Genomic DNA, 24,499 nt, shown 5'->3' with positions numbered 1-24,499 from the left:
TCTTGTCTTTTTTGTGAATTTCTGAAGCATGATCATGTCCACCTGGAGCTGCAGATTTTAGCATTCATGAGTAATGTTTGGGAATTGGCAGTGACGTAAGCACTTAGAAACCAAACCGTGGGCTGGTTCTGCTGTTCTTAATTAGGCAGCTACTAAGGGGCACTCAATGAAACTTGGAAAAGAATGGGTTAAACCAGAGAAAGGGTAGTACTTGTTTACATTGGATCTTCTGGAGCCTTTCAGAGAAGTTTGTGGGCAATAGGTCCACAAATGGGCAGTCAGAAGATGAGAGGGACACTGCTGATGTCCCTTACCTTGCAGCAGTGGGTGCTGCAAGTGGACTGCAGGAGGTGCCCACACGCACGTGCTTCCCCTGTGTAGTCTGCTGTTGGAGATGTGATTAGACAGGCTGCCAGGCTGACCTACCCGGGACATTTTTATGTTCAGACTGGAGGATTCTCTGATGTTTTCTCCATCCTAGCTCCAAGGAGCAGCTGGGAGCAGTCTGTGTTGGTGCTCCAGACTTGCACTGGCTGTACACTGCGGTGGGGCTGCAGTGCAAGTGCTGGCTGTGCCACTTCAGCCGTGCTGGAGGAGGCACCTGCAGCCTGGAGACTTGCCACTGATAGTGGAAGTGTAATGTGTCCTGACGGGGCCGGCACCCTTGCAGTGGTGGGTGGTCTTCCGGGTGCTGCTGGGTGTCTCGCTGTTTTTTTGTCTTCTCTTCACAGAGCCTGGTGCGAGCCTTTTGCCATCTCTGCGATTGTGTCCTAGAAATCTGCAAACAGAAATGGTAAAAGCAATTCTCCCAGTTGCTGGTTGCAGCTGATAGGTGCTATGTCCTCAGCTGCCTCCACACTCCACTCCAGCTCCTGAAGAGGTTGGCAGCTGTTGGGGAATCACAGGTGAATTTTGGACCTGTCTAGGTTCAGCTTGAGATGGAGGAAGGTAGGGCTCAGCTTTGGCAACTGCTTGTTGTTTTACAGGACATGGTGACCAGGAGGCCACCCCTCCTGGCAGAGAAGCTTCTGGCAGTTTCTCCTCTTGCAAATGTGAGAAGTCTCCCTCCTCCTGGCCCACCAGAAGCACTCAGAAGCTGTGCCACCTCCCCAGAAATCCAGGGCAGTTGGAGGCCAGTTTTTAGCCTAATTCTCATGTAGTTTTTTTGCCTAATCCTCATGTCGAGCTTTGCACTAAATTGGCCCTGTGGGAAGACAGAGACCAGAGGAACAGGCAGGCCTGGGCCAGGAGCCCTGCAGCACTAGAGGGAGGCGGAGACGGGAGGATCCCTGTCCTGACGCTGCCCCAGCGTGGGTTTGGCTTGAGCTCTGCAAAGCACTGGTGGGTTTAGCAGGACAGGCTGGTGGAGCTGAGCTGGGGCTCTGCAGAGCAGGGCTTGGGCTGCGGCACACCCACTGACTGTCTGTGGCACAACCATGGAGAAGTCTGGTTTAGCAGCTGAACATTGCTGCTTTCAGGGTTCCCGATGACCTGTTGCATTTGTCAGTCATTTTAATGGTGGAGAGAACTAGGCATGGGTGCAGGCAGCTGGGGATCCATCTCAGACAATTGAGAGAGGACAGGGAAAAGCCCAGGTGTTCAGAGTGAGGTAGACCATGTACAGACCCCGCTGGAGTTGGGTGCTTCCAGGTGGCTGTGCAGGAAAACTTTTGGGATGTACTGAGGCACTCATCAGCCGGACTTTTCCTTTCAAAACAGAGGCATCAGCTGGAGACTCTGCCCAGCCCAAAAAGGTTTGAATCTGCATCTCCCAAGGGCTCCTACTGCCCTGGCCTCTACCTCTCTACCTGGAGCTTCTCCTGTCTCACGGTCAAAATCATCCTGCTTTGTCTGAAGCATTTAGTGTTTACTGGTGCCGTAAAGGGAGCTTGTGTCTGAGGACTTGAGGACTGTGCAGCCTCAGCTAGTTGGGCTTGGAGGCTGGCAGGATTCGGGGCCCAAATCTGTGATGATATTCACAAGCCCGAGCCCAGGGCTGGTCTTACAAACTACTATTCTCCAAGGAGAACTAGTGACTTACGTCAGCTTGTCTCCACTCATGGCCCCATTTTCTCCATCCTGTCTATGCCAGGTCTGCTGCTTCATTCAGATCACAAGCAACAGGTGAGACCGAGTGGGTTGCGGGGGGGATGTGGACGGCAGGGTTTGGAGGAGGAGCAGGGCCCCCTCTTTCAAGGCAGTGAGCTATTGGATTGTTCCAGCTGTGAGGTACAGCTTCCCCTGAAATGACCCAGCCTTGGTGCCTGCTGGGGAAGACGAAGGTGCTGCAATTGCAAACAGTACAGCACAAAAGGCTGGAGCATCCCTGTGGTGTGTGCTACCTCCCTACTCTCAGGGCAGGATAACTGTTCAGAAGAATGCAGGACAGCCAGACCCTATGGCCCCAGGGACCACAGAAAGGCCTATGAAGCAGAGTCTCTATTGCCCGCAGGCAGACAGCCCCCAAGAGGAGGAGACAGAGGGGGCTGCAGCCTCAGAATCGGCAGGGGCGGAAGTCTCGGTGCATGGATGCAGCAGTGCCTGCTTGCTTGCCTGTCTCGCTCACATGGCGCCATGGATGGGGCTGTGCCTGCCCTGACCGAGGGCGTAGGCTGAGGGTGGACATCCTTCCCTGGAGATCTGCAGCCAGTTCTCAGCCTCTCTGGATGCTCTGGCCAGTGAAGAAGAGGTGAGAAACTGTCCTGAGGTAGAAACTTCCCAGATGCGGAGTGCTGTTGTGACAAGGGCACATGGGCTTGGTGAGTCTTATCTCCTGCCGTCATGTGTACCTTGGGGCCAGGCCTGGACGTCACCCAGACTGGTGGGGGCCTCCAGTAAGGCTCTGGCAGGAGCTGGTATGAGCATGGTGAGGCATGGCGGGGAGAGCAGGACATGGACAACTCATCCCTGGACTGCTGTACATACTTTGGTGCAGAGGGCAGGGACTATGCCCAGACGAGTCCACAAATCCCCCTGACCTGTGCTGGCCCTCACCTAATCCCCACCAGGGCTGATGAACTATACAACACACCACCTCTGCGCAACAGAGCAGCCAGCTGCTGCAGTCGTGCAGATGGCAGTGACCCTGGGTGGGCTGTGCAGAGGCAGGTGGGGGCTCCCTGCCTGTGGCTGGCAGAGGCCCTTGTGCAGGTGAAGATAAACTCCTGTGTGTACAGAGCTGCCCCTTCCCAGCTGCCATGCTGGCCCCTTGGGCAGCTGGTCAGTGAGGAGGGGAGAGTCTCCCACAAGGGACTACTCCAGCCAAGTGCCAGAGCTGGACTTGCAGATCGGTCGCTGGTGCTGGGTTGGCCTCCTTTTATAGTCAATGCAAGAGGTGTTTTCTGAGCACAGTTCCTCTGGTGCCAAAGTGGAAGCAGAAAGCTGGCCAGCTGTGTTGCCCTTGCCACGTGCCTGATTGTCTGTGTTGAGATACCAAGAGGCTGGCCAACAAGCCCGGCTCTCTGCAGGCAAGGGAATTGCCAGCAGAGTGGCTGCCCGCACTCAAGGCTTCGATAGCACAGTTGCAGAGCTGGCCTTGAAGGGAAAGAGCTGGAGGACACCTCACTGGAAGCTTCCTTCCTCTTTCCCAGGAACGTTGCCTAACAGCAGCCCCTTGACCTTGGGTCTCTGCCCAGGCTGGGTCAGCCATTCCTGTGCTGATCTGGACCCTGACCCCAACCCACCAACCAGCTTCCTTCCTTGACCTCAGTCCTGTCTCATTGCTGTGGGACTTGCATGCTCAGCTTGTCACTGTCACTGGGCGTGCTCTGCTCTCACTTACCGCTGGCCTGCACCGTGCCACTGCCAGTTTGGCTCCAGTTCACGTGCCTCAGCACAGCACCTGACTCCTGCCACTCCCTGACAGCCAGCCAGGTGGTGTTCATGGCACTGCTTACGCTGAACATAAATAAAGGCTTTGCAGGCGAGACCCCAATTGCTTTCCAGAGAAGGCAGGCAGATTCTTCCTGGGCTGCAAAGCTTAATTTGTCCACATTTATGTTTTCCCTGATGCATGGGGAAACACTGGATCCCAACTGATCCATCTGAGCCAAGCAGAAACTCTTGGATGGGGCAAGGATCTGTGTGAGACACAGCCGAGAGGAGGCAGAGGCAGCACTGGTGTTCATGGTGGCCGCCAGCACAGGAGTGCATTCCCTGGGAAGGGCTGCCACTCCGTGGTCACCCAAAACAGGCAGGTATGTCTAATGTCTGAGGATTTCTGATAATGTTAACCATGGATGCTGACATCAAATACCGACGCTGGAGTCCTGGACAGTGCACAGGGGGGAACATCACAAACTGGCACAGACACATCCTTGGACTGCCAAAAGCTGTGCACTCTCAGTGGGAACAGCAGAACAAAGGATCACTTCCTACATTGCAAAACCAGTGGGTTCTAGCAAGACATTTCTGTGGAGAACAAAGTGGTTTCTGACATGTGCCTTCTCATGACAGATCTGCTCAGATTCTGTGGTTTTTTTAATTTTTAAATTATGAATTTAAACTCCTGAATGAAATACAGCGCTCTTAAAAAAAAACCAATACACAAACACTATGCTGTTGTTTTGATAAAAAGCCAATAAATACCTATTTCCCTCAAAACTTCCTAATTGCTTTGATTCCTTCTGCAGTTTTTTCTTTTTCTTCTAGAAAGCTGCAAGGTTAAATCCCATGTGGGATTTCCAGGTTAAAAAAATAAAACCAAACTGAGAACTACACTTTCTGCCACAATTTTTTTCCTGTCGCCGTTTTCAGCAAGCCACTCTGCTTCCAGAAATTCACAGTACACATCCAGTGAAGCATTATCACACACGTTGCTTGAAGCCATCCTTTGGACTGTCCATGGCGCTGGGCTGAGGCTGCTGTTGGGGAACAGCCAGATGTGTGCAGTGACAGCAGTCCTGGCTGTTCATGGGGAAGCAGGGAGGGGAGAAAAGTGCTTGCGCTGGGGGCTGTGCCCTCCTCAGCGACCTGGCAGCACCCCAGCCCTGCTTCTGCTACTCTTTTGATACTGAAATCTGGCGGGCAACAAGCATCTGCTGTTCTGTGGCGTCTAAGCAGAAAATGATGGATTATCCCAGGAAAACCACCTGAACTGGAAGCGTTCATTCACCCCGTGACAAATGCTCTAACATTTGGCGTTAAGAACCTCAGCCTGCAAAGATTTTTTTGCTCCCCTGTGTCCGTCTGGTTTTGGCTTTAACCTAGCATAAACTAAAATAAAAAAAAATTAAACTGGAAACATTACTTGCCCGTATACAGCCGCGTATCTGCAAAGGGCGGCCCAGGTCCTTGTGGGGCCGGCGCTGCCGAGGGCCCGCGGGGGGGTTCTCTGTGCAGCCCGGTGCAACGGACGCCCGGGCAGGGGAGCGAGTGGGCGAACAGGAGGCCGAGCAGGCGGCGGCGCGGGACGGGGGGGCGCAGCACCACCCTGCGCGGTGCTGGCCCGTGTGCCGCCACTGCGGGGGCTCCCGCTGCCCTGGCACCCCGCCCGCTGCCGCCCGTAGAGCGCTCCGCCAGAGCCTGCCCCGCGGGCCTCTCCCGAGACCGCCGCCCAGCTCCGGGCAGCGGCCCCCGGCCCATCGCGCCGAGCACCCCGGGCGGCTCCGCCGCGGCGCCGCTGGGACGCGGCGGGCGGCTGGCGCCACGGGAGGGCGGCAGCGCCGGCGAGGTACCGGCCTGGCCCGCCTCGCGCCCGGAGCGCGCGGACCCCGCCCCCCGCAGGGAGAGCGCGCCCCACGGCCGCGCGGAGGCCGGGCCAGCTCCGCCCCACCCGCCCCTCCCTGGCGGCGCCGCATCGAGGCGGCCATTTTGTGGCCCTGCGCGGTCGCTGGCGTCGGGCTCGGTGCGTAGGGGGGCCTGGGGCCATTCGGCTCCGTTCTAGCCCTTTTTCTCGTACAGATCCCTCGGTAAGAGCGCGGCGGCGCCCGGGCGGGCCGGGCCGCCTAACCTGCCCCGCGCTGCGGGCCCGCGGCGTGGCGCGGCGAGGCGAGGGGAGGGAGGCCGGGCGGGCGCGGCGCGACTGGCACGCGTCCCCGCGCACAAAGGGCCGGGCAGGGCGGCGCCTCCCGCGCTGCCGGCCCGGGGCGCCGAGCGGGGGCCGCACCCGCCTCGCCGCGGCCTGGCGCGCCGAGGCCGGGGAGCTGGGGCCGTGCGCCGGTCCGCGCCGTCGGCCGGCCGCCCGCTCCTTCCCTCCCTCTCGCCGCGCCTCCGCCCGCGCCCGGCGGCCCGCGGAGCTGCGCGGCCGGCGCGGGCAGGTGAGTATGTGCGGGCCGGGCGCAGGCGCCGAGGGCCCGGCCGGCGGGGGCGGCCGAGTGACCTTGCGGCGGCGCCGGGGCCGGAGCCCGGGCCGCAGCGCGGGGGCTCTGCTGGCGGCGGCCGGGGTTGGGCGGGCGCGACGGCGGTGTGGGGGTGGCGCAGGCCGGGAGCGGCACCTGGCGGGCCCCGAGCGGCGGCGCGGTCCCGTTGTCGGCGCCTCGCCCTTCGGCCGGGAGGAAGCGGTGCGGGGCCGGTCCCGGGTGGCGAAGCAGGCAGAAGCCTCGCGTGGGGCGGGCGTTCACCGCGGCCCGGGGCGGTTTCCGTGGGCTGTTTCGCCCGCTGGAGGCTTCAGGCCTTTCTGCGTCCCACAGAGTCTGGAGCACAGACTCATCTCGTTGCATTTTGTCCCTTCAGGATGGCTTCAGGGAACAGAAATAACGGTATATCGTTGCACTAACCCGAAAGCTGCTTCGTGTCATACCTGGTTTAATGCATAGGATGGGGAGGCACCATATTCTTTTTCCTGACAGGCCTAGGTTCAGACAGGGCTCATTGGCCCTGGAATGGATTGTTGTACCAGGCGGTTTGGCATGGACATGCAGGCTGTGGCTGTTGATAGGGCTTGGTTAACTGAAGCAGGGTGTCAGTACAGTTTTGGGAAACAGTTATATCTTCTTACTGAAAACTTTCCTAGTACCAGAGGTGTTCCTGTGATCTCGGGTTATTGTTTCTAGCCAAAATGCTTGAAAGTAGGAGGGATAGCTGAACGTCGATGAATCTTAACCTGAATAAAAATAAATGTTGTCTTTCTTTGTACAGAACTTGGTATTGTACGCAGCAGGAGGATAAAACCAAATGTTAAAAACAATGCTAATGACTTGAAGTAACCTTTTGTATGTATCTGTACAGAAACTTGTAACTGAGCAGCTCTGTAACAGAAATGCTTTTGACCTGGGTTCGTTTAATTTTCTGTATAATGAGCAGAGATCCTTTCATAGGGCCAGTTTCCAAAAAAAAAACAAGTGAGGAGACTTGCAGTGAAGATTGCTCATAGTATAGTTCTGTTTAATTTTTGTGTGACTTTTTAAATGGTTCTGGCATTGAAGGTGGCTTAGATGAATGCTCAATTGTTTGACCTAAGTCAGCCTGTGGAAGAGTTTAGTTTACATTCTTGCTGATAACATTGTTGATCTCTCCTGAATGGAAATACAGTTCTGCTTGAACAGTCTGAGAGTAAAATCTGTTTGCCTGTAATCGAGAGTAATTAATTAAGGTCAGATTGGGAATGAGGCTAGAATAGTAATTGCTCATAACAGTGCTGCCTTGACTGAAATGTAAGAAGCATGTAATTAATTCTTACCTTTAATTGGATAAATTCTCAGAAGTGCTTTCTTTTGTTCCTGTAGTTCCTGCATAACTTAGGCAATGATATTGACCTAAATTCTCCCCCTTGGTCAGGAAAGATGGGTGCAATCCCCAGTGTAATTGTAGGGGATGAGAAATACTCTGTAACTGCATATTTTATTTGTAACTGTGCCTCCAGAAGCTCCGTATTGTCTGTACCTGTAATTTGTTAGACCTTGACAGGAGCTGACACTGTTGCTGTAGGAAAGCTGTCCTGCCACTTGTCTGGTAGTTTCTGCCCATATGGCACCATCCTGCGCAGATGTGAGCATTTGTGCAACAGTGTTGTGAGCCAAGCTAAAGAATGTACGTGAGGCAGGGGGGAGGATTTACTGGTCAGCCCTTGCAAGTCGTTGTCATCAGTATTTAAACTCCATTCTTGATGGTTGCCTAATTGTGTGGACGCAGTGGTTTTTTTAAATTGATGAAAAAATAAAACCTGCATATACTTTGGACTTACTGGTGCAGCATATTGAGAAGTCTTGTGAAGTGCTTGTAATAGTTCAGTCAACAGTTGAACAAGTCTGCTGCTTTCTTTTTTTGTTTCAGTTTGTTCCTTATCATTTTCATACTTAAGTTCCTTGCTTCCCTACAGGTTTATTTTGACTTCTTGTGCTCCCTGTAGGAAGACTTATTTTTTTCAGGTAAGAAATAGCAACTTGGAACTCTTGGTTTATTCTTGTGTCAAAATACCAATAGCTACATGGTCTATAGATTCCAAAAAACCTTTTGGAACTGGTGGCTTTTCAGGTTTTTCTTGTGGATGCAAGCACCAGGTTTAAGTGATAGTGCACATGTGGGTGTGTATGTTCATGTTGACCGACTGCAGATCTGTGTGGCAGAGAATAATGCATGTTGGAATATAATTATTTCTTTTTGAGGCATGTTTGTTGACATGCCTTTGTGTGACATGCCTTTGTGTGGTTTTACTGGGCTTGAGAACTTTCAGCCAGCCTTATTTCAATATAGCCAGCTGCAGTTTGCCTTTTTTTAAGAACTCCATTTTAGGTAGGTTTATGAAGTTGGTTAAAAAGAGGTATAACTGTCTCCATCTGTATCTTTAGCTAGGTAGCCTCTATTAAAAGAAAGAAGGGAAGCACTACTGCTTTGTGTGGGGTGGTTTTTTTTCAGTATGAAGTTAGCACTGAAGAGCTTTTTTCTTGCAGTTGATGTTAACATACTAGTTTCACAAAGGACTTTTTTTCTGCTACTTGTACTCAGCACTTCTTTCCCAAGGAAATGGAGAATATACTCTTGTTTCACATAGTGCTTGAGTCAGGAAACTTAAACACCTCTAGTGCTCCAGATGTAGAACTGAGCATCCTTAGCCTGGATCTGTGCATCAGTGGCACAAAGACAGTGGCATTGATAGGGTCTGAGTTAAGAGTTTTTGGTTAGTCTTAAAGCCAAGGGCCTAAAGTTTAAAGGCTTCTGTTAGCATAGCAGAAGTTGCAAGTATAGCAGACTTTAATGGCTTTTTCAATATAGTGAAGGTTCCCAGTGGCTTTTTTTGTTATGCGATCCCCTGTATTTGTATCAGTTCTTTGCGTAGATTGCAGGTCTGTTTTCTCGGTGTTGCTGTTACCAGTCTTGGGAAAAGATGCATTGATTTTATTTTTTTTTTTCCATCTGTCTGTTTTTCCTGCTGTCCTGATGAAAATCTCTGAGCTGGGCAACAAGTCTACAAGCAGCCATGAAGTGCCCCCCTTTCTTTCCTTTTTGAAATAAAATGGCATAGTCGCATTATTCTTACCACGTGGTACATACACAGATGAAACATCTGCTTAATGCATTATTTTAAATGAAGACATAATTTTTTCATCAAAGCTTATGGTAGTGTAACTTGCAAGATTTCCCTTTATTTGGCTGTCATGAAAATACCCTCTTCTTTATCAGCAAGTAGGGTAGATTTGGTCCTGTTGAGTCAGAAAACAATTGAATAATGAAACTGAGAATGCCACGTGCAAGTGTCAAAACACTATAGGCTGACTGACTGGAAACAGTAGGACTTTCAGTGGCCAATATTGCAGGTTCTATAAATTATCTGTGGAAAATGTTTCTAAAAATTTTTTTGAATGATTGTTTTTACAGGTAGACCTCTTAAAAAGAGTCAGAAGTCCAAGTCCAGTTACTGCTGCAGGTACTGTTAACAAATAATTTTTGTGATTTCCTCTTGGCTCCTTCCATTTTTGGTCATAATCTTTTCCCCCAATGAGTAAAGTACATGTTGGTGCTCATTGCTAAGAAATACAGCAGATGGCTGAATCTAAGGTAAGTGTATAGTGTGCTACTGGAACACACTTGGAGCAACCTCGAAGCCAGGGGAAGCACATCTGGTCAAAAAGGAGGAATTAATTGGCCAGTTTGCTGACCAACACATAGCCTTAAGTATTAAATTTCTGTCTCAGATCTAGACTTCCCTAGAATACCAAGGTGTTGCTTTCAGAGAGGATGTAGGCGGTAATACTTTAAAGCCACTTTGTATCCAAATGTTTGTACTGACTTTGAAACGTTGGCATTGAGTGCAAAATGGTATTAACTCAATAATGTAAGTGTTGTAGCCTAGTGGACAGTAGTGTAGGCAAATAGGAGTCTTGTTGTTGGATCCCGCCCGTTTCTTAAAGGTACACTCTTTTAAGAAGAAACCTGTTGTCATTGCAAAAGTGTGAAATTGTCATACAAGTTTGTGAGCCCATGTGTTGTTCCCTTCCTCGTATGTTGAGCAAAGACACTCTGACAGCACCTTGTCCAGGGCTGTCCAATAGGTTCAACCTTAGGCTGCTGCCACACCACTCTAAACCAAATACTTAGATACAGTCCTACTGTAAATAAGTTTGTCCAAAGAGTCCTGTGGGGTTTTGTTGTCCTTGCTTCTGAGGGAGTATAGAATGGCAATGAGAATCAGACCACTTTTTACCTTTTCTTGATTTCATTTTTATTTGACAAAGGAGCTGTAAGCCCATAGGTACCCATTATACAGGGCAGAAATGTCTTTTTGAGGACAGTTGCACTAGGTGCATTCAGTATCATGAAGTGGTTTTATACAGGTTCAGTTCAGATAGAAAATCAGGAGAAATTGCATTGGGGTGCCCAGTCTGCAGGCTAAATTTGGCTTCTCAGGACAATTCAAATGGCTGTAGCTTGTGTCTGCCGCTCCTGCAGTCTGGAGAAGCCTTACATGTATTGACATGAATTGGATTTGTGGATGAAGGTGTTTTGAGAAACTGTTTGTTGATTTCTTGTGTGACTAAAATGCATATCCTTCTGCCATGTGATAAATGCAGTTTATCCAGCTGAGGATGTCTTGGTTGACGGGGAAGGACTGTGTTTGGTTACCTTCTCTTGTGTTTGTTCACATGGGTAGACATGCATGGATTGACATGGTAAACCGTCATGAGAAGAGTTCAAAACTCAATTTGGAGATTGTGCTTCCATAAGAAAAAACACAGCTTGCTTAAGCCATCTGCAGTCTTTTAGTAGTGAAACATTTTAACTCATAATTTCCTTAAGAGAATTCTTGATGCCTGATGTATTAATTTGCATCTTAAAATATCCTGCACACTAAGAACATCTAAAACCATAGAGATGTTTAGAGTCTTAGGTTGCTAGAAGCTTTTTCAATGAAAGAAGTGTTTCATGTAATTTTTTTCCCCTGTTTTGTTAAGCTGCCTTTTTTGTGGCAGTTGGAATTATTTTTGTGTGCAAGAAGGGTTTTTTTCCCCAGACGCTCTGAATAGTTTAAAAGATGTTTTTAGATATTCAGAAAGCATCAGTCTTACCATTATATATCTTGAAAAGCCACGCTTGTTAGCTCAAGTTACAGACACACTCTTGGTTTCTTGAAAGCTTATATCTGACCTGGAGTTTTGATTGGTTTTTTAAAATAACCTGTACTGCAAGATGACTTCTTAAAGCTTTTAGCCACCATGGTACTGCAGCAGAAATCCACCAGTATGAGTAGAAATTGTATGTTACATCAGAAGTGATGACTTCAGTTGTGCAAATCCCAGTCTGCTGTAATTGTTTTGCAAAAGAATTTTGATGTACTTCCAAATCTAGAACACTCGGGCATTTTGACCCTATGACCCAGATCTGGCAGTTTTGGTTTTGTTTATGGGTGGCTGCTTGTGCTCGGTATTTCAGAATTTAAACTTTTTATTTTTTTAGGTATATCCTCACAGTTAAAGACTGTTTGGGCAATTGTAGTGTAATTGATGCAATGATACTTGTGTACGTTTCTCAGCAGTAGTTCTTGTCAAAATCCTAGGAGGAAGAGAGGGGTTTAGATTTGGGGCAGATTGGGTGCATTTAAGTATTTTTGAATGTTTAGGTACATTTGCTGGGAGAACAGTTAAGAATTTCTGCAACTTGGAGTAACAGAGAAAGGGAAGGAGGTGAATAAGATGAAGGGGGGTGGGGACACGCAACAGTAGGTATGTTTCATATGTAGCAGTCCATTGGAAGATATGGTGAACTCATGATCATCTGTGCTGTACCTTTAGCCTGTTGTTTTCACCTAGAATCATATATTCTCCATGTACAAGATAACTGACTGTAGGCTGTAATTTCCTTCAAGCAGCTTGGCCCATAAGATCGATTTAACATGTCGGTGATATATTCTTCAAATGCCTGCGGACAGTACCTTGAATTTTGAGTCACTTGAATATACAAGGCTTGGTAGTTATGCTGTCTGCTTACTTAGTTAATGGATTTATTCTGAAATGCCTGGTGTGCCAAAGTAGGAGTAATAATAAATTTAAAAACTGGTGGCTTCTGTTTGGCAAAGGGTAAATAAATGATGGACAAATTTGTAGATATGCAGAGGGGTGTGTGTCTGTGTGTATCTTAAGGATCTTGAAGTTTCTCTAATTTGGCTTGCAGCAGCCTGCTGACTATGTGTTGAAATAATTTCAGATTAAATGAATGTTCTAGAGGTGTTACTGTATGATTGGGATATCGTTGGTTGTAGAGAAGATATTTTTTTGAACTCTAAACTACTTCTAGTTTCAGAATTCATGTGACGTATGTTTTTCCTTCCCTATAGTTGTACAACAGTGTTTGGAATGTTTGCAGCCGTATAAGCAACGAGTTTCTTCTTGGTGAGTATAAGCATGGACACTTGGTTTTGTTAATTGTAGCTTTTCTTCAAGCTTTTGAAGTTTTGCTTTAAAATTCAAGTTTTCTTAATTCTTGCAGAGGCACTGTGGCTAATATTTCTCTAAATTAAATCTTTACATTCTTAATACAAAGGCTGCACATTTTCAGTTGGAAAAAAAATAGCAGTTTCAAGAAAATCTACTTGAATGAATGTTATTTTATTTAGGAAAAACCTGCTTTATTTCATGTGACTTAAATCCTTTTCTGAAATCTTCTTGCTTGTCCAGTGTTTAAGAGTGTTTGTCCTTTACCTTTAGTGTGTTACAGGAAAAGAGGGGAAACCAGAACAGCTAAATAAGAGATGATCAAATGATTGAAAAAAATTCCTTTCAGTAACGAGCATTTATTTCTTTAATTGCACTTGGTAATAGGTTTTATTATAGCAAAATTTTTTTCCTGTTCTGTTGAATTGCCCATATCATAATTTATGCTTCCATGTTGGCTTGTCCCAGTCTCACCGCCAAGTTAAATTAACAGCACAAATACATGGGATGTTGGTAAGAGGATGAAAATTACATTCTCAATGTCCTGTAATCTTAGGGAGAGTGTGAGGATCTTCATCTAGGGCGGGTAAATGTTTGCTGACATGTTTTTATTTTTGTCACAGATCTTGATTTCTGCTCTAAGAGGAGAGCAAATGTAGACTTCTACTGGTGTCAGTTTTCTTAGTCTACTTATATAAACTAGAGGAAAAATAGGAGTCTGAAATTAAATACCAAGTCTTATGTGTTGAGGGGAATGTTTCAATGTTGAGGAATTAGGTGTACAGTATTACTGTTATAGAAATTGTAAATACTGGTTCAGGATCCAATTTGTGTTGTCTTGCTCAGACAAAGAGTTTGCCTGTGTAGTTGTTGATTGAATCTTGAAACTTTTAAAGCAAGAAGTGAGTGCTGGTTAGGATCTGGTTGAGGATCCTACGTGGTGCAAGTAAGAACTGTGTGTAGTCCAGTGTCTTGTTTGGAATGTGTCTTTCAGATAGAAAAAGGGAGGTGATGCAGTATTTCTTGGAATTTTTTGCATTGTCTGATGGTCTTCACATCCAGTTCAAATTTTTCCTGTTTCTACTCCTGTTACATTAAAAAAACCCCACAACTTGACTGAAGATCTGAGGCATTGTGTTTTGAAATACCAGTGCCAAGGACATATTCTGGAACTTAAGGCTGTGTCCTAAAACATGCTCCTCTTGCTCTGAAGTGGTATGCATAAACAAAACATGAGACAGGAGCATAGAATTCATTAGATGAATAGCTACTACAAAAGCTGTTTCTGGGTTAATACTTTTAACCTGTGTGGAATTCTATTTCTGTTTTTATATGTAGGGTAGAATACGGTAAGGCATGCTTCATGTTAGCAACGCTGCTGTAGGCAAAACCTGGTAGGCAGTTGTTTTTTTTATCTGCAGGCAATTAAAGTCTCTTGTAATCAGCTTCCTAAGTCAGGGCCCAAACAGTTTTTCTAAGTGGTGTTTATATGTTTGTGAGACTTGTACTTAGTCTTCATAAGATGCCATTAAGATTGTATAATATAAATGGTGTCTGTAAATACTGTTTTGCAGTCTGATATAGCCATTACCTTTTCTTATCTGCAGGTGTGTGTTTTCAGCACAGCATGGCTGTGGTCATCCACTTGCAAGGTCTTCCGATTGTGGTGGGGACCATGGACTTCTCTGGATTGACCATTCCTGATGGGGGCGTGCATATTGTAGGGGGTGAACTGGGTGAGGCTTTCATTGTTTTACCATGATGAAGACACAAGGCTTGCACACATGATACCAGATGGTATAAGTAAAAGGTCAAACCTAAATATTGCAGAGCCATGAAAACCTTACGTGCAAAATGTGATTGAACTTAGTTCATGACAGTTTCAAAATGGGTACACAGATTTGCTAGCAGTTTTGGAACACTGTCTGGTGCTGGAGTGAATGGCAGAATCAGCCTTTCTGGAATTGACTGTAAACCTGTTTTGGCATAGAAAAACTGCTTATATTGCTATACGTGAAGGGAACAAATCAAACTTCTGTCTTGTTGCTTGAATAGGAACTGCAGTTCAAATCTTGGAGCTGCCTTCAGTATACCAGTTTGATTATACCTGTGCTGCATCTCTGGTGAACACAGGACAACCTCTTGCTAGTTGCTTTTACTCCCTGGTTTTGCCAGTACTTTTTATTAACCCACTAACTGTCCTACCATGTCATCCTGCAGAATCACCAGTGATATAGAATGCCTCATAGGAATTGAACAGAAAGCTTACCGTCCAGAATAAAACTTAATACTATTTTGCATTGAAAACTTGTATTTATGCAAATGGTTAAATTTTACCATGTTTCTTTATCAAGTCAGGGATCTATGGTTTTTCATGGGGTGCCTCTTTTTTCTTTTTTTCCCCTCTATTGTGCTCTGCTGGCGGGGTGGAAGGGAGGGAAATCCCTGGGTTTGGCACAGATACACTAAAGAATGAAGGAGGTAAGAGTGAATTGTGGAAGTTAGTTGCCTTTCTTCTGAGCTGCTTATGAAGTACTGAATTGAGACTGTACACAGTTTGGAAGTGGGACTGATGTAAACGCAGGGGCTTTGGCGTGCTAGTATGTAGGAAACTTTAATTATACTTACCAGTGATTTTTGAAAATAGTGTTTGCAAAGGTAAGTAAGGCTTTGAAAAAGGCTGCAGTAATTCTACAGTTTCCAGAGAGAAAACAATAGAGGCTGTTATTTATTAGTGAAAGAGAAAGTTTGCCATTAACTGCTTGGTTTTGCTCTATATGACAATGTGAAAGATTTCTCCAGTTTCCAGAGGAACCCTTTTCTGTTGGAACTTAGTGATGTGCCAGGTTTGGGGCTTAGCACTGACAGAGCCGAAAACTGAAGAGTAAGAATGGTTACAGTTGTTGGTATACAGGACCCACACTGTTAGCAGTGTAGAAAGGTTGGTTTAAAATACAACAATCACGAGCGCTGAAGGAATCAGTTTTAATGTAAGCATGTTCTCCTCTGCATTGCCCTAATATAAATGTGTCTTCCTGATTGGTGCATGACTGGTGAGTGTCTGAATAGCTTGAATAGTCTTTAAAAGCTAGATTACTTCATGGTGACTTCTATGGGGAAGAGAAGGCTCTCCCTTTTAAACAACAGATGTGTACTTCCAGTGATGTAGATTTAGAAATATTTTCTGTTGGAAGTAGTGACTTGTCTAAATCCTGGATTATTTGTTCCTGAAACAAGTTAATCCTCATAATGGAATAAGAAGTTTTGGAGAAAAGCTGTATAGCTTTGGGGGTAAGTGTAGTAACTACCCCTTGTTTTAATCGTGGTCTTAGGCATTTGAGAAAAATGGATTCCCAGTTACTGAAGCGAATAGCCTGCTTGTGTGTTGGTTTAGTTACCAAGTTACTGTAAATTAATTTTCTACTGAGGAAAACTTTAGAAGAGATGTTAAAGTGAAGTGTTCTTATTTCCAAGTTGTAGCTATGACTGTGTCTGATTAGTCTGGGGTTGTTTGTTAAACATCTGTTTTGATGTAGTTCAAGGTTTTTAAATAGTCCTTGCAGGAGAACACGGAGCTGAAACATAAAATATCAAAGCAGAGGCAGTCCCCTGTGGTGGGTGCTTTCTTTCTGAGAAACCAAGTTCTCCGTGTGGTCAAGGTCATGCTGGTGAAATGTGATGGACTTTCGTGTTGCCTGTTGGCCTTGTTTGTGGACAGCTATGTGATGGCTCCCAGTGAAGACTGTATCATATGGTTTCAGACTTGCTCAAAGGCTGTGTATTTCAGGGTAGAATTGTTGAGATCATCTTTCTTTCTGTAACTTATCTTGTGTAATACTCTACCAGGTATGTATCTGCCTGAGGAAGTTGTTCCTGAAACTAGCTGCAAATGAAGACAGCATGCTTTGCGAGGGGGCATGCTGAGTGTAGGGACTGCTGGATCAAGTTAAATCCAGTTGCAGAATGTGAGGGAGAACCCAAAGCAGCTCAAGTTTCATAACTTGGGAGGGGAGAGGAAGGAGGACTTTGCGGGAGGGGGCAGTGATACAAGATTTTTGCCCATACAATTTCTTCTTTCTTCCAACTTTCTAATCAGCTGCTTTGTAACAAGCTTGGCCAAGTTAGTGAAGTGCAGTATGTGTGTGCTCTGACAAATGCTGGTTTTCAGCTGACTAGCTGTAAAGTAGACAGAGTTCAGGGTTTTTTTCACAGAATTTGCAGCCTCTGTAAATATGGCTGAATGGCTTTTGCTGTTTTTTCACATTTCCCTTTAGTTGTGATATTCATAGTTTTTTAACATTTGAATGAAACTGTAGGAAGGCCTTCCTCACCAAATTGTTTATAGAAACTGTATTGCATGAGATCCTGTTACTGAAGTCGGGAGGTGTGTATGTTCCTCTTCAGCCTCATGTAGGTTAGCTGGAATGATTCCTGTTCTTCCAAGATTGCAGCTGTTACCAAAGGGGACCACTGCAGAGAGTTTCAGTAATGCACTTCCAGTACCTCTAGGAGTACATTGTCTTTGTGTGTCCCTAGTTAGCAAAAAGGAAAAATAAGTTTACTAGGACAAGTGTCATCTTGCAGCTGTAATATATCCTGCAAGTGTTTAGCAGAATGTGTGTCTGCTCTATATTTAGAGGCATGAAATTCTATTGCTAGTATGAGAAAGTGATGTGTTAATGATGTAAATCTGCAGAGGCAGCAGTAGATGTTTGGGGTGTGGGTGGATAAATACTTAAAAAAGAAAATGTAGTTTGCACTTGATGCTTGGATTTCCAGGTTTTCGTTTTTTTATTCTTATCTATCAGAATGTAAAACGCCAACCATCCTTACTTTTCCTTAATTTCCTTCCCCTTCTTTCCCAATTAAAAGTTAAGGATGTGGTAGGTAAATTCCTCCTGCTCCAACCTCTAGCCATATTAGAAGGCAGTAATTCCTGGACTGATCCAGATCCATGCTGGGTACACTCATGGTTTGCTACCAGATACTCTAGAAAAGTAACTTGTGATGTTTCTCAGTTCCTAGGTGGCTAAAATATTTTTTTTCTTTTGGTGTGAATCACTGTGTTGTGAATTGAACTTACAGGCAATAGCATTTGGGTTTTTTTCCCCATACTGTTGGAGGCTGCTTTAATAGTAGTGAAGATAAGTCCAAAAGCAGTGCTTTAGAGGAAGACAGCAGATCATCTGGTAGAGAAGTTTCTTTGCAAGGTGGTTATGATAGTAGAGGTGGTGAGGGAGCCTCCGTGGCCAGCCCTTGACAGATGGTCTGGTTTAAAAAGTGTGTCAATGGAGTAGCTTTTCCTTGCGATAAAAACTTTATGACTTTCCTAAAGATCTTTGATTTCTGAACCACACTTGAACTTAGAGTAGTTCTTCATAAAATAATGATAATCCTTTTATATGTAGCTCGGTTGATACCACTGTTGGTTATGCATTGTGTGAACCAAAATGCTGTTGCTTATTTCTGTTGCCTTTTCATGTCTCCTTATTGTAGTGTATGATGAGAAGGTTTTTTAATTTATCTTGCATCCATTTTATACATCTTTAATTGAATCTTCAAGATATAGCCTTACTGTAAGGAGGACAGTATTGAATAAAACGTACTTGTATTTTTGGATTTTGTGAGCTTGAAGACTGCAGGAATGGGTTATAATTAGTGTCTTAAAATTTTGCAGAACAGCTGACAAAAATTTGGGGAAAATGGCTCCTGATCAGGCTTTCTGCTAAACGTACCTCGAGGGAAACTACTACTTTGAAAAAAATTCTTAAACCTTTATATTATATGTTAAAAACATATCTTAATGAAGAGTATTCTTATTTTCTGCTTAAAATGGTGGAGACATGGGAGGAAAGCAATGCAAATATGCAAGCGGTATATACAGTCTTCTCCAATTGATTAAAAAATCTACGTATATCTAACATCTTTGAACTCTGTTGCATTTGTAGTGATGAGGTGACATAGTATTCTTGAGTGTTTAACTAACATGGTAGCTGTTGAAAGATTTGTTACTGTGTTTGGGTTTGCCCACTTCATTTCTACTGGATTCCTTGTTTCCATTTAAAGCGGGAGGGAGGGAGAGAATATTATGAAACTTCTCAGTTGTTAATAAACATTGGGTTGCAGAGTTGTTAATTGTCCTGGAACTTGGACCAATGGACAGAGGTTGAGCTTCAGTGTTTTGTGGTCCAGTAGCTACAATTTCGAACACATCTTTTAAATGATTCTGCACACTGTCACTTGGGAACCCTTGTTTAAGAGATAATTGCCCCCATTACTTTCTGCAAACCAAAAATACAGAGGTCCAACATCTAGCTTTTGGGGATTATGGTGCATAAGCTTATTTTGTGTATGTCTTGATTAGTGATTGATATTTAATTGCATTTTTCAGGGGAATAAAATCAGCAGTGTTGATATTACAAAATGACAAAACATCCTCCGAATAGAAGAGGGATCAACTTTGAGGTGGGAGCCCAGTTGGAAGCCCGTGACAGATTAAAAAACTGGTATTTTTTTAAAACCATTCATATTGTATTAACTCTTAAGTCTTTAATATCTTAAACATTTTGTATTGGTACAGTATTTAGAGTCCTGGTCATTGGTTTGTAGGAAAGTAGTTAATTTATAAGAGTTTATAGACCAGTGGTTGAAATGGGCAATAGATGCTGATATGTTGTGCTGGTCCTTAAAAAGAAGTGTACTGGTGCTATCTGTGCCTGGGAAATAGGGCTACTCATAAATCTAGCGGGACTTCAGGCTCTGAATTCACACCATGTTCTGTGCTATATACAGATTGCAGAACAGACATCATGAAGAGAGAAATCCTTTGCAGTACCGAATACCCAGGGTAGTTCCTCACTGCTTCCTTTTGCATTGCTGTTGTGAATCCATAGGTTTTAAAGTCAGACTGAAATTGTTATGGCCTGTGCTCATTTGCCAGAGGTCAGCTTTAACTGGGTGAGGAAACACATTCCGCACCGAGAAGTCTGCTCTGGCGCAGAGAAGTCTTGCAGACTTCAGTTGTGAGGAAGAACGCTTTTCTTAATTAACCACTGCAGTAGGAAGGGGGAAAAGGGCCTAAAAGTTACTTGGGCTAGCTTTGAGACTTCTGAGAGTTCATTTTAGGAAGTTAGCTCAAAAATTAGCATTTAACAATGCTCAGTGAATGAGGCATACAGTAAAGATTGTTAGAGGCAAAGACTTCTTAAATACAGGAGTTAATATGTTTTTGTTAGCTTCTTAAGATACCTTCTCTCCTGAAATCAGCTACAGTTGATTTTTGTTTTAGAATATATGTGGGTTAGACATTGTACATTAGGATCTGGAACCTGCCAGCGCCTTAAGTGTGCAGAAGTCAGTGTTGAAAACCATCTGGACATCCCAGAAGGATGGAGCACTGCCTTAGATGGAGCAGACTTGTTCTAAAGCATCTTGGTTGCATGCAGAGTATTTCTCTAATTTCCAGGTACCAGGGGATTAGAACTATGAAAAAGAGTGAAACATAGCTCTTTGTGGAAAGAACGTGAAGTATCAACATTAAATCATACTTTGTTGTAATGTTGGCTTTCATGTGTAATCGAGATTTGTGTAGGTAGGGCTTTGATCTGAATCTGCATGCATCTTTTGTATTCTTGAGCTTTGTTCATGCAGTGAAAAAAGCCACATCTACAAAAATGAGACTTCTTAGCCTGCCTGTAATGTAGGGTTATTAAAGATGCAGTTTATTACAGACTGTGTCAGAGTAAGGCTAATAACTGACATCTGTGACTGTTACCATTCTGACATGCTTGGTCAACAGTGTCTCGAAGTATGCGTACAGCTCTTACATGGGAAAACTTGTGTGTGTGTGTAATTTGACACCTGCTGTACTTTCACACACCCCTTGGCTTAAATTTAAATTTTGAATATGCTGCATGTCCAAACTCAAGCCATGCTGTTTGTTTTCTAAATACACTTGATCTTAAATGACCTCTTTTATGCACGGTGTTTCTGTGAATCTTTGGTCTTGCAACTTAGTAACCAGCTCTCCAATTCGGAAAAGTTTTCTTTTGCTTGCTAAGCCTTTGAAACCAGGGTCAGAAAGTCCGTGTCTCCTTGACTGGTGATGTGTGTGTGTTTTTGTTTTCAGGGTTTGTGAACCAAAACTTTTAATAGCTCTAGGGGCATATTTTCTCTTCGCAATATCAGTAGTGACAGGCTGACACACCTCCCCAGGTGTGGATTTGTAGAGGACAGCAGGCTTTTTTCCTCTGCTACTTTCGCCTGCCACTGTGAACAGGACCATCTGGTGTGGTTATGATGTAGTCTTTTTGTGTGGATACAAAACTTCCCATTTGCTGATACTTGGTTTTCCCAGTATTGGACCTGCAGAGGCCTTTTTGTTGCTTTTGTTGTGATGCTGGCGCTTAAACATAAGCAGAAGTCTCTTGTTTGATCAGAGGGCTGGCAGTGAGTTCTTCTGTACTCACTACCAAACATACCAGTCAATTCATGGGCCAGTATTGCTTCTCAAATGACAGTAGTGTTTGGGAATGTATTTCATCTCAGAGCCCCATTTACCTGCCTTTCATGGCAGTGGCTTGTGCCCTGAAATGCTAGTTCAGGGCTTTCAGGTGTGTGGATGTGATGTCAACCCTATTGAAGAGGAAGATGGCTTGTGTAAGCCAGCAGAGTTGCCAACACAGTCCGCTCCTTGCCAAAGTGCATTTTGCATCTTCAGAGTTCTTATCAAAGATTACTTTATTGAATCTGGAATGGTAATTGGAAGTGCAATTCAGTTCCTGGTGCAGTTGTGTGTTACCTCATGGACTCAAACTCTGGGGAGTACAGTGAGTGCTTTTGGTGCTTGGCTTAGTTTTTAGCGCTTGGTTGATGCATCAAACCTGTCACGAAAGATTTGTGACAGTGTCTGACCTGAGGGCACTAAACGGGGAGAGCTCTGGCCATCAGGCGGTTCCTCCATGCGTGCTGAAAGGTTTCGTGGTACACAGAGTTCAGAGGATGGAGTAGTGAGACTGCTCCAGTAGCGCAGTCCTAAATGGAGAGATCCCAGAGAGGCTAGCTGTGACAGCGTACACGCACACACCATCCCAGCTGAATTGCATTCTTAAAACTTTTTACATTGAATCATTTAAACTTTTCAGTGCTGCCTAGCCCTTTTCAAGAAAGGATGACTGCACTGGATGCTTGCAGTAGGCAAATGATGACACCTCTTGTGTTACCTTACTGTAATGACACCTCTTCAAGTTCCCCTATTTGTTGTGTGAGTAAAATGGATTTTAAGATTTTTATTTTTTTTTTATTCTGGCTGAGGCTCCTAAGTATTGAAAACAACATTGGTATTGTTATTGTGCTACTCTGTTAAGGTTTAGGTTGTCGGTCCCATGAGCTTAATTGCACATACTGTCAAAAATTTGTCTCAGTACTGAAAAAGATGAAACTCCATAGCTGTTGTTCTTCATAGTGCTGGTTCTCCTAGATGCTTCCTTTCTTCTCAGCGTTGCTCTGACTGTGTTAAGCTTGTCCCTGCCTAGCTCCAAGAGAGGGGGTTTACACTGTGGTGGTGTATAGGAAAGGAGAAGGGAAACAAAGTAGTCCAAGACTGAGATAGGAATTCCTTCAGTCAGCACTCTGATTCTGAATTTTCAGATATTTACCTCTTCCCAGAAGAGGATGGTTTTACACTTGTGTCTACAACAAACCCATTTTCATATTTGCTGTGGTCTGACAGCAGTAGTCTAAAGTTGCAAGTTATTGCTAACCCATCTGTGGAGAGTTACGCTGTTTGAGCTTTTGATTGTTGCTTGGGTTCTTACCAAAACTAATGCTAGGAGTTTTGGGCGTTATGAAGGTGTTCCCTTACTGTTTAGCCAGTGCAAAAAGCCTTGAAAGGTACAGGCTCTTAATTCCTTTTGAATTGAGCTGGAAAACTTTCCCAGTGTATTGCAAGAAGTTGTGTCTGATTTCAGTGTGTTCCAGTGTGATTTCAGTTTTATCACAGTGTGTTAGATAACTATTCAAATCAGTACCGTGTGAGGATTTCTTATACAGCATCACTTAACTGTTTTGAAAACCCATGGAGTCAGCTAAATGCTTCCTTTGTGATTTGGGGGAGGATGTGTTTGACCATCCCTGGACACATGGTAGTTGTACTCTCTTTCAGGCCTTAGTAAGGCTTTAGCTATTGGCCTTTCACTTTATGTATACTTCTGTAGTATGTTTTCTTGATAAACAAGTCTGAATTTCTCTTGTTACCTCTATCCCTTGGCATATTCACAGGCCTTTTGGTGCATGTGTGTGAATATGCTGTATTACTTGTCTTCTGTATTGATCTGTGAGGACTTGTGTCTCCTGATGTGGCGTGCTTGCTCAATGCTTTGAAGGCTAGGGTACAAATGCTGAAGGAAGGAAGCTTGCACTGTTGATGTGTGTTGCTCAGAGCTGTTGAGAACCTATGAACCTTTATTTTTTGTTTTGAAGTTGCTAGAGCTGTTTTGCATCTGAAAGGAAGGGTAGGGGCTGTCAGGGAGGGGGCTGTCAAAAGTTTGTGTATAGATCTAGTTCAGCTTCAAATAGGTTTACTGTTCCAGTCAAGAGCGCTGAACATATGTTTACTTGTTGGTTGCTTTGGAAAGAGATGATTTGTTCAGACATTTTATCCTGGAGCTGGCTGGGAGCTCCATTTCACCCACACTGGTTCTCAATCAGACTAAAATTTGGTCTTGTCAGTTATGTTTTTCTTGATAAATCAACATCTCTTCCTCATCAGGGAGTCTTTAGAAGGTGAGGTGAGATAGGTGCAGATGACACTGGTGCATGGTTCTGGGATGATGGTTTTGGTGGAGGAGGTTCTTGTTTTACTGGATACGAAGCAGGGAACAGTCTTGCATCATGGAGTTAGCTGGCTGTTGTCACTTAGGCTTGTCTTTCCCCAGCGGCAGAAAGTTAGTGGGTTGAGTTTGTTTTCCAGAGGTGGTTATCTGCATGGACTGGATTTTTAGCTAAATGTTGAGTCAGTACTCTGTCATTTTTATGTGCTTCCCTCTTGATCTTTGAGAATCTGAACAAGCCCTAGGCCCATTGCAACCCTGATGGCAAAAGTGTCCTTTTGTCTAGTCTCTTGTTTGGAGGACCTGGGAATCCCTGCTCCTGTTTTTGTTGCACTTTGTAGGGAACTGGATACTGATTTTTGGCATTACCTGTACTTGGATATCTCAGCAACAGCTTATCACTAAGAATAAACGATGTGTAGTAGAACTGTGTTGTTATATGTGGAAAGGCTATGAATATTACCTTCTCATGAACCTGTGTAGGGCAGTGCTTGGAGTTATATAAATATGAAATAACATTGACTGGCACACAGTTACTTCCTTCCTAGGAAGCTGGTAACCAGTTAGAGGTGTCCCTGCCATAAGTATCTCCCATTTGTTTTCCTCTCCTCCACAGCCTTTACTGTATGCCAATAATATATTGGGACGAACTGGTGGCATAGTTTGAGGCATGTGGCATTGTGTTAAACAGGGCCTTGGTCTGTGGTTGCAGTGTAAGTCTATAGTATGGCCTGTGTGTAGCTCTTCTTGAACAAGTCATAACTGGACATGTCTTAGATCTGCTGAATAGTATCAGTTGTAGGTAGCTTTTCATCTACATAGGATTGTAGAATGGAAGTCTGTGTTGCATTTCAGTCTTAATTCTGA

At 44.8% G+C, this 24,499-nt stretch overlaps 1 protein-coding gene across 1 annotated transcript in view; it reads left to right on the top strand.

Moving 5' to 3' along the window:
* The first annotated feature begins 5,805 nt into the window (after positions 1 to 5,805).
* The window catches only part of PHF20 (PHD finger protein 20), a 72,625-nt gene continuing 53,931 nt past the window's right edge, over positions 5,806 to 24,499 (top strand). Inside the window, 7 exon segments of the mRNA XM_037401913.1 lie at positions 5,806 to 5,845; positions 8,258 to 8,306; positions 9,754 to 9,802; positions 11,993 to 12,056; positions 12,707 to 12,761; positions 14,411 to 14,539; positions 19,195 to 19,309. Of these exon segments, the coding sequence (XP_037257810.1) occupies positions 19,227 to 19,309 (83 nt within the window). The 5' untranslated portion in view covers positions 5,806 to 5,845; positions 8,258 to 8,306; positions 9,754 to 9,802; ... (2 more) ...; positions 14,411 to 14,539; positions 19,195 to 19,226.

Source organism: Falco rusticolus, chromosome 10, assembly GCF_015220075.1.
Source record: "Falco rusticolus isolate bFalRus1 chromosome 10, bFalRus1.pri, whole genome shotgun sequence".
In the NCBI taxonomy this organism is placed as follows: Eukaryota; Metazoa; Chordata; class Aves; order Falconiformes; family Falconidae; genus Falco; species Falco rusticolus.
Note: the sequence above shows the minus strand (reverse complement) of the source record. Positions and strands in the feature narration are given on the sequence as shown.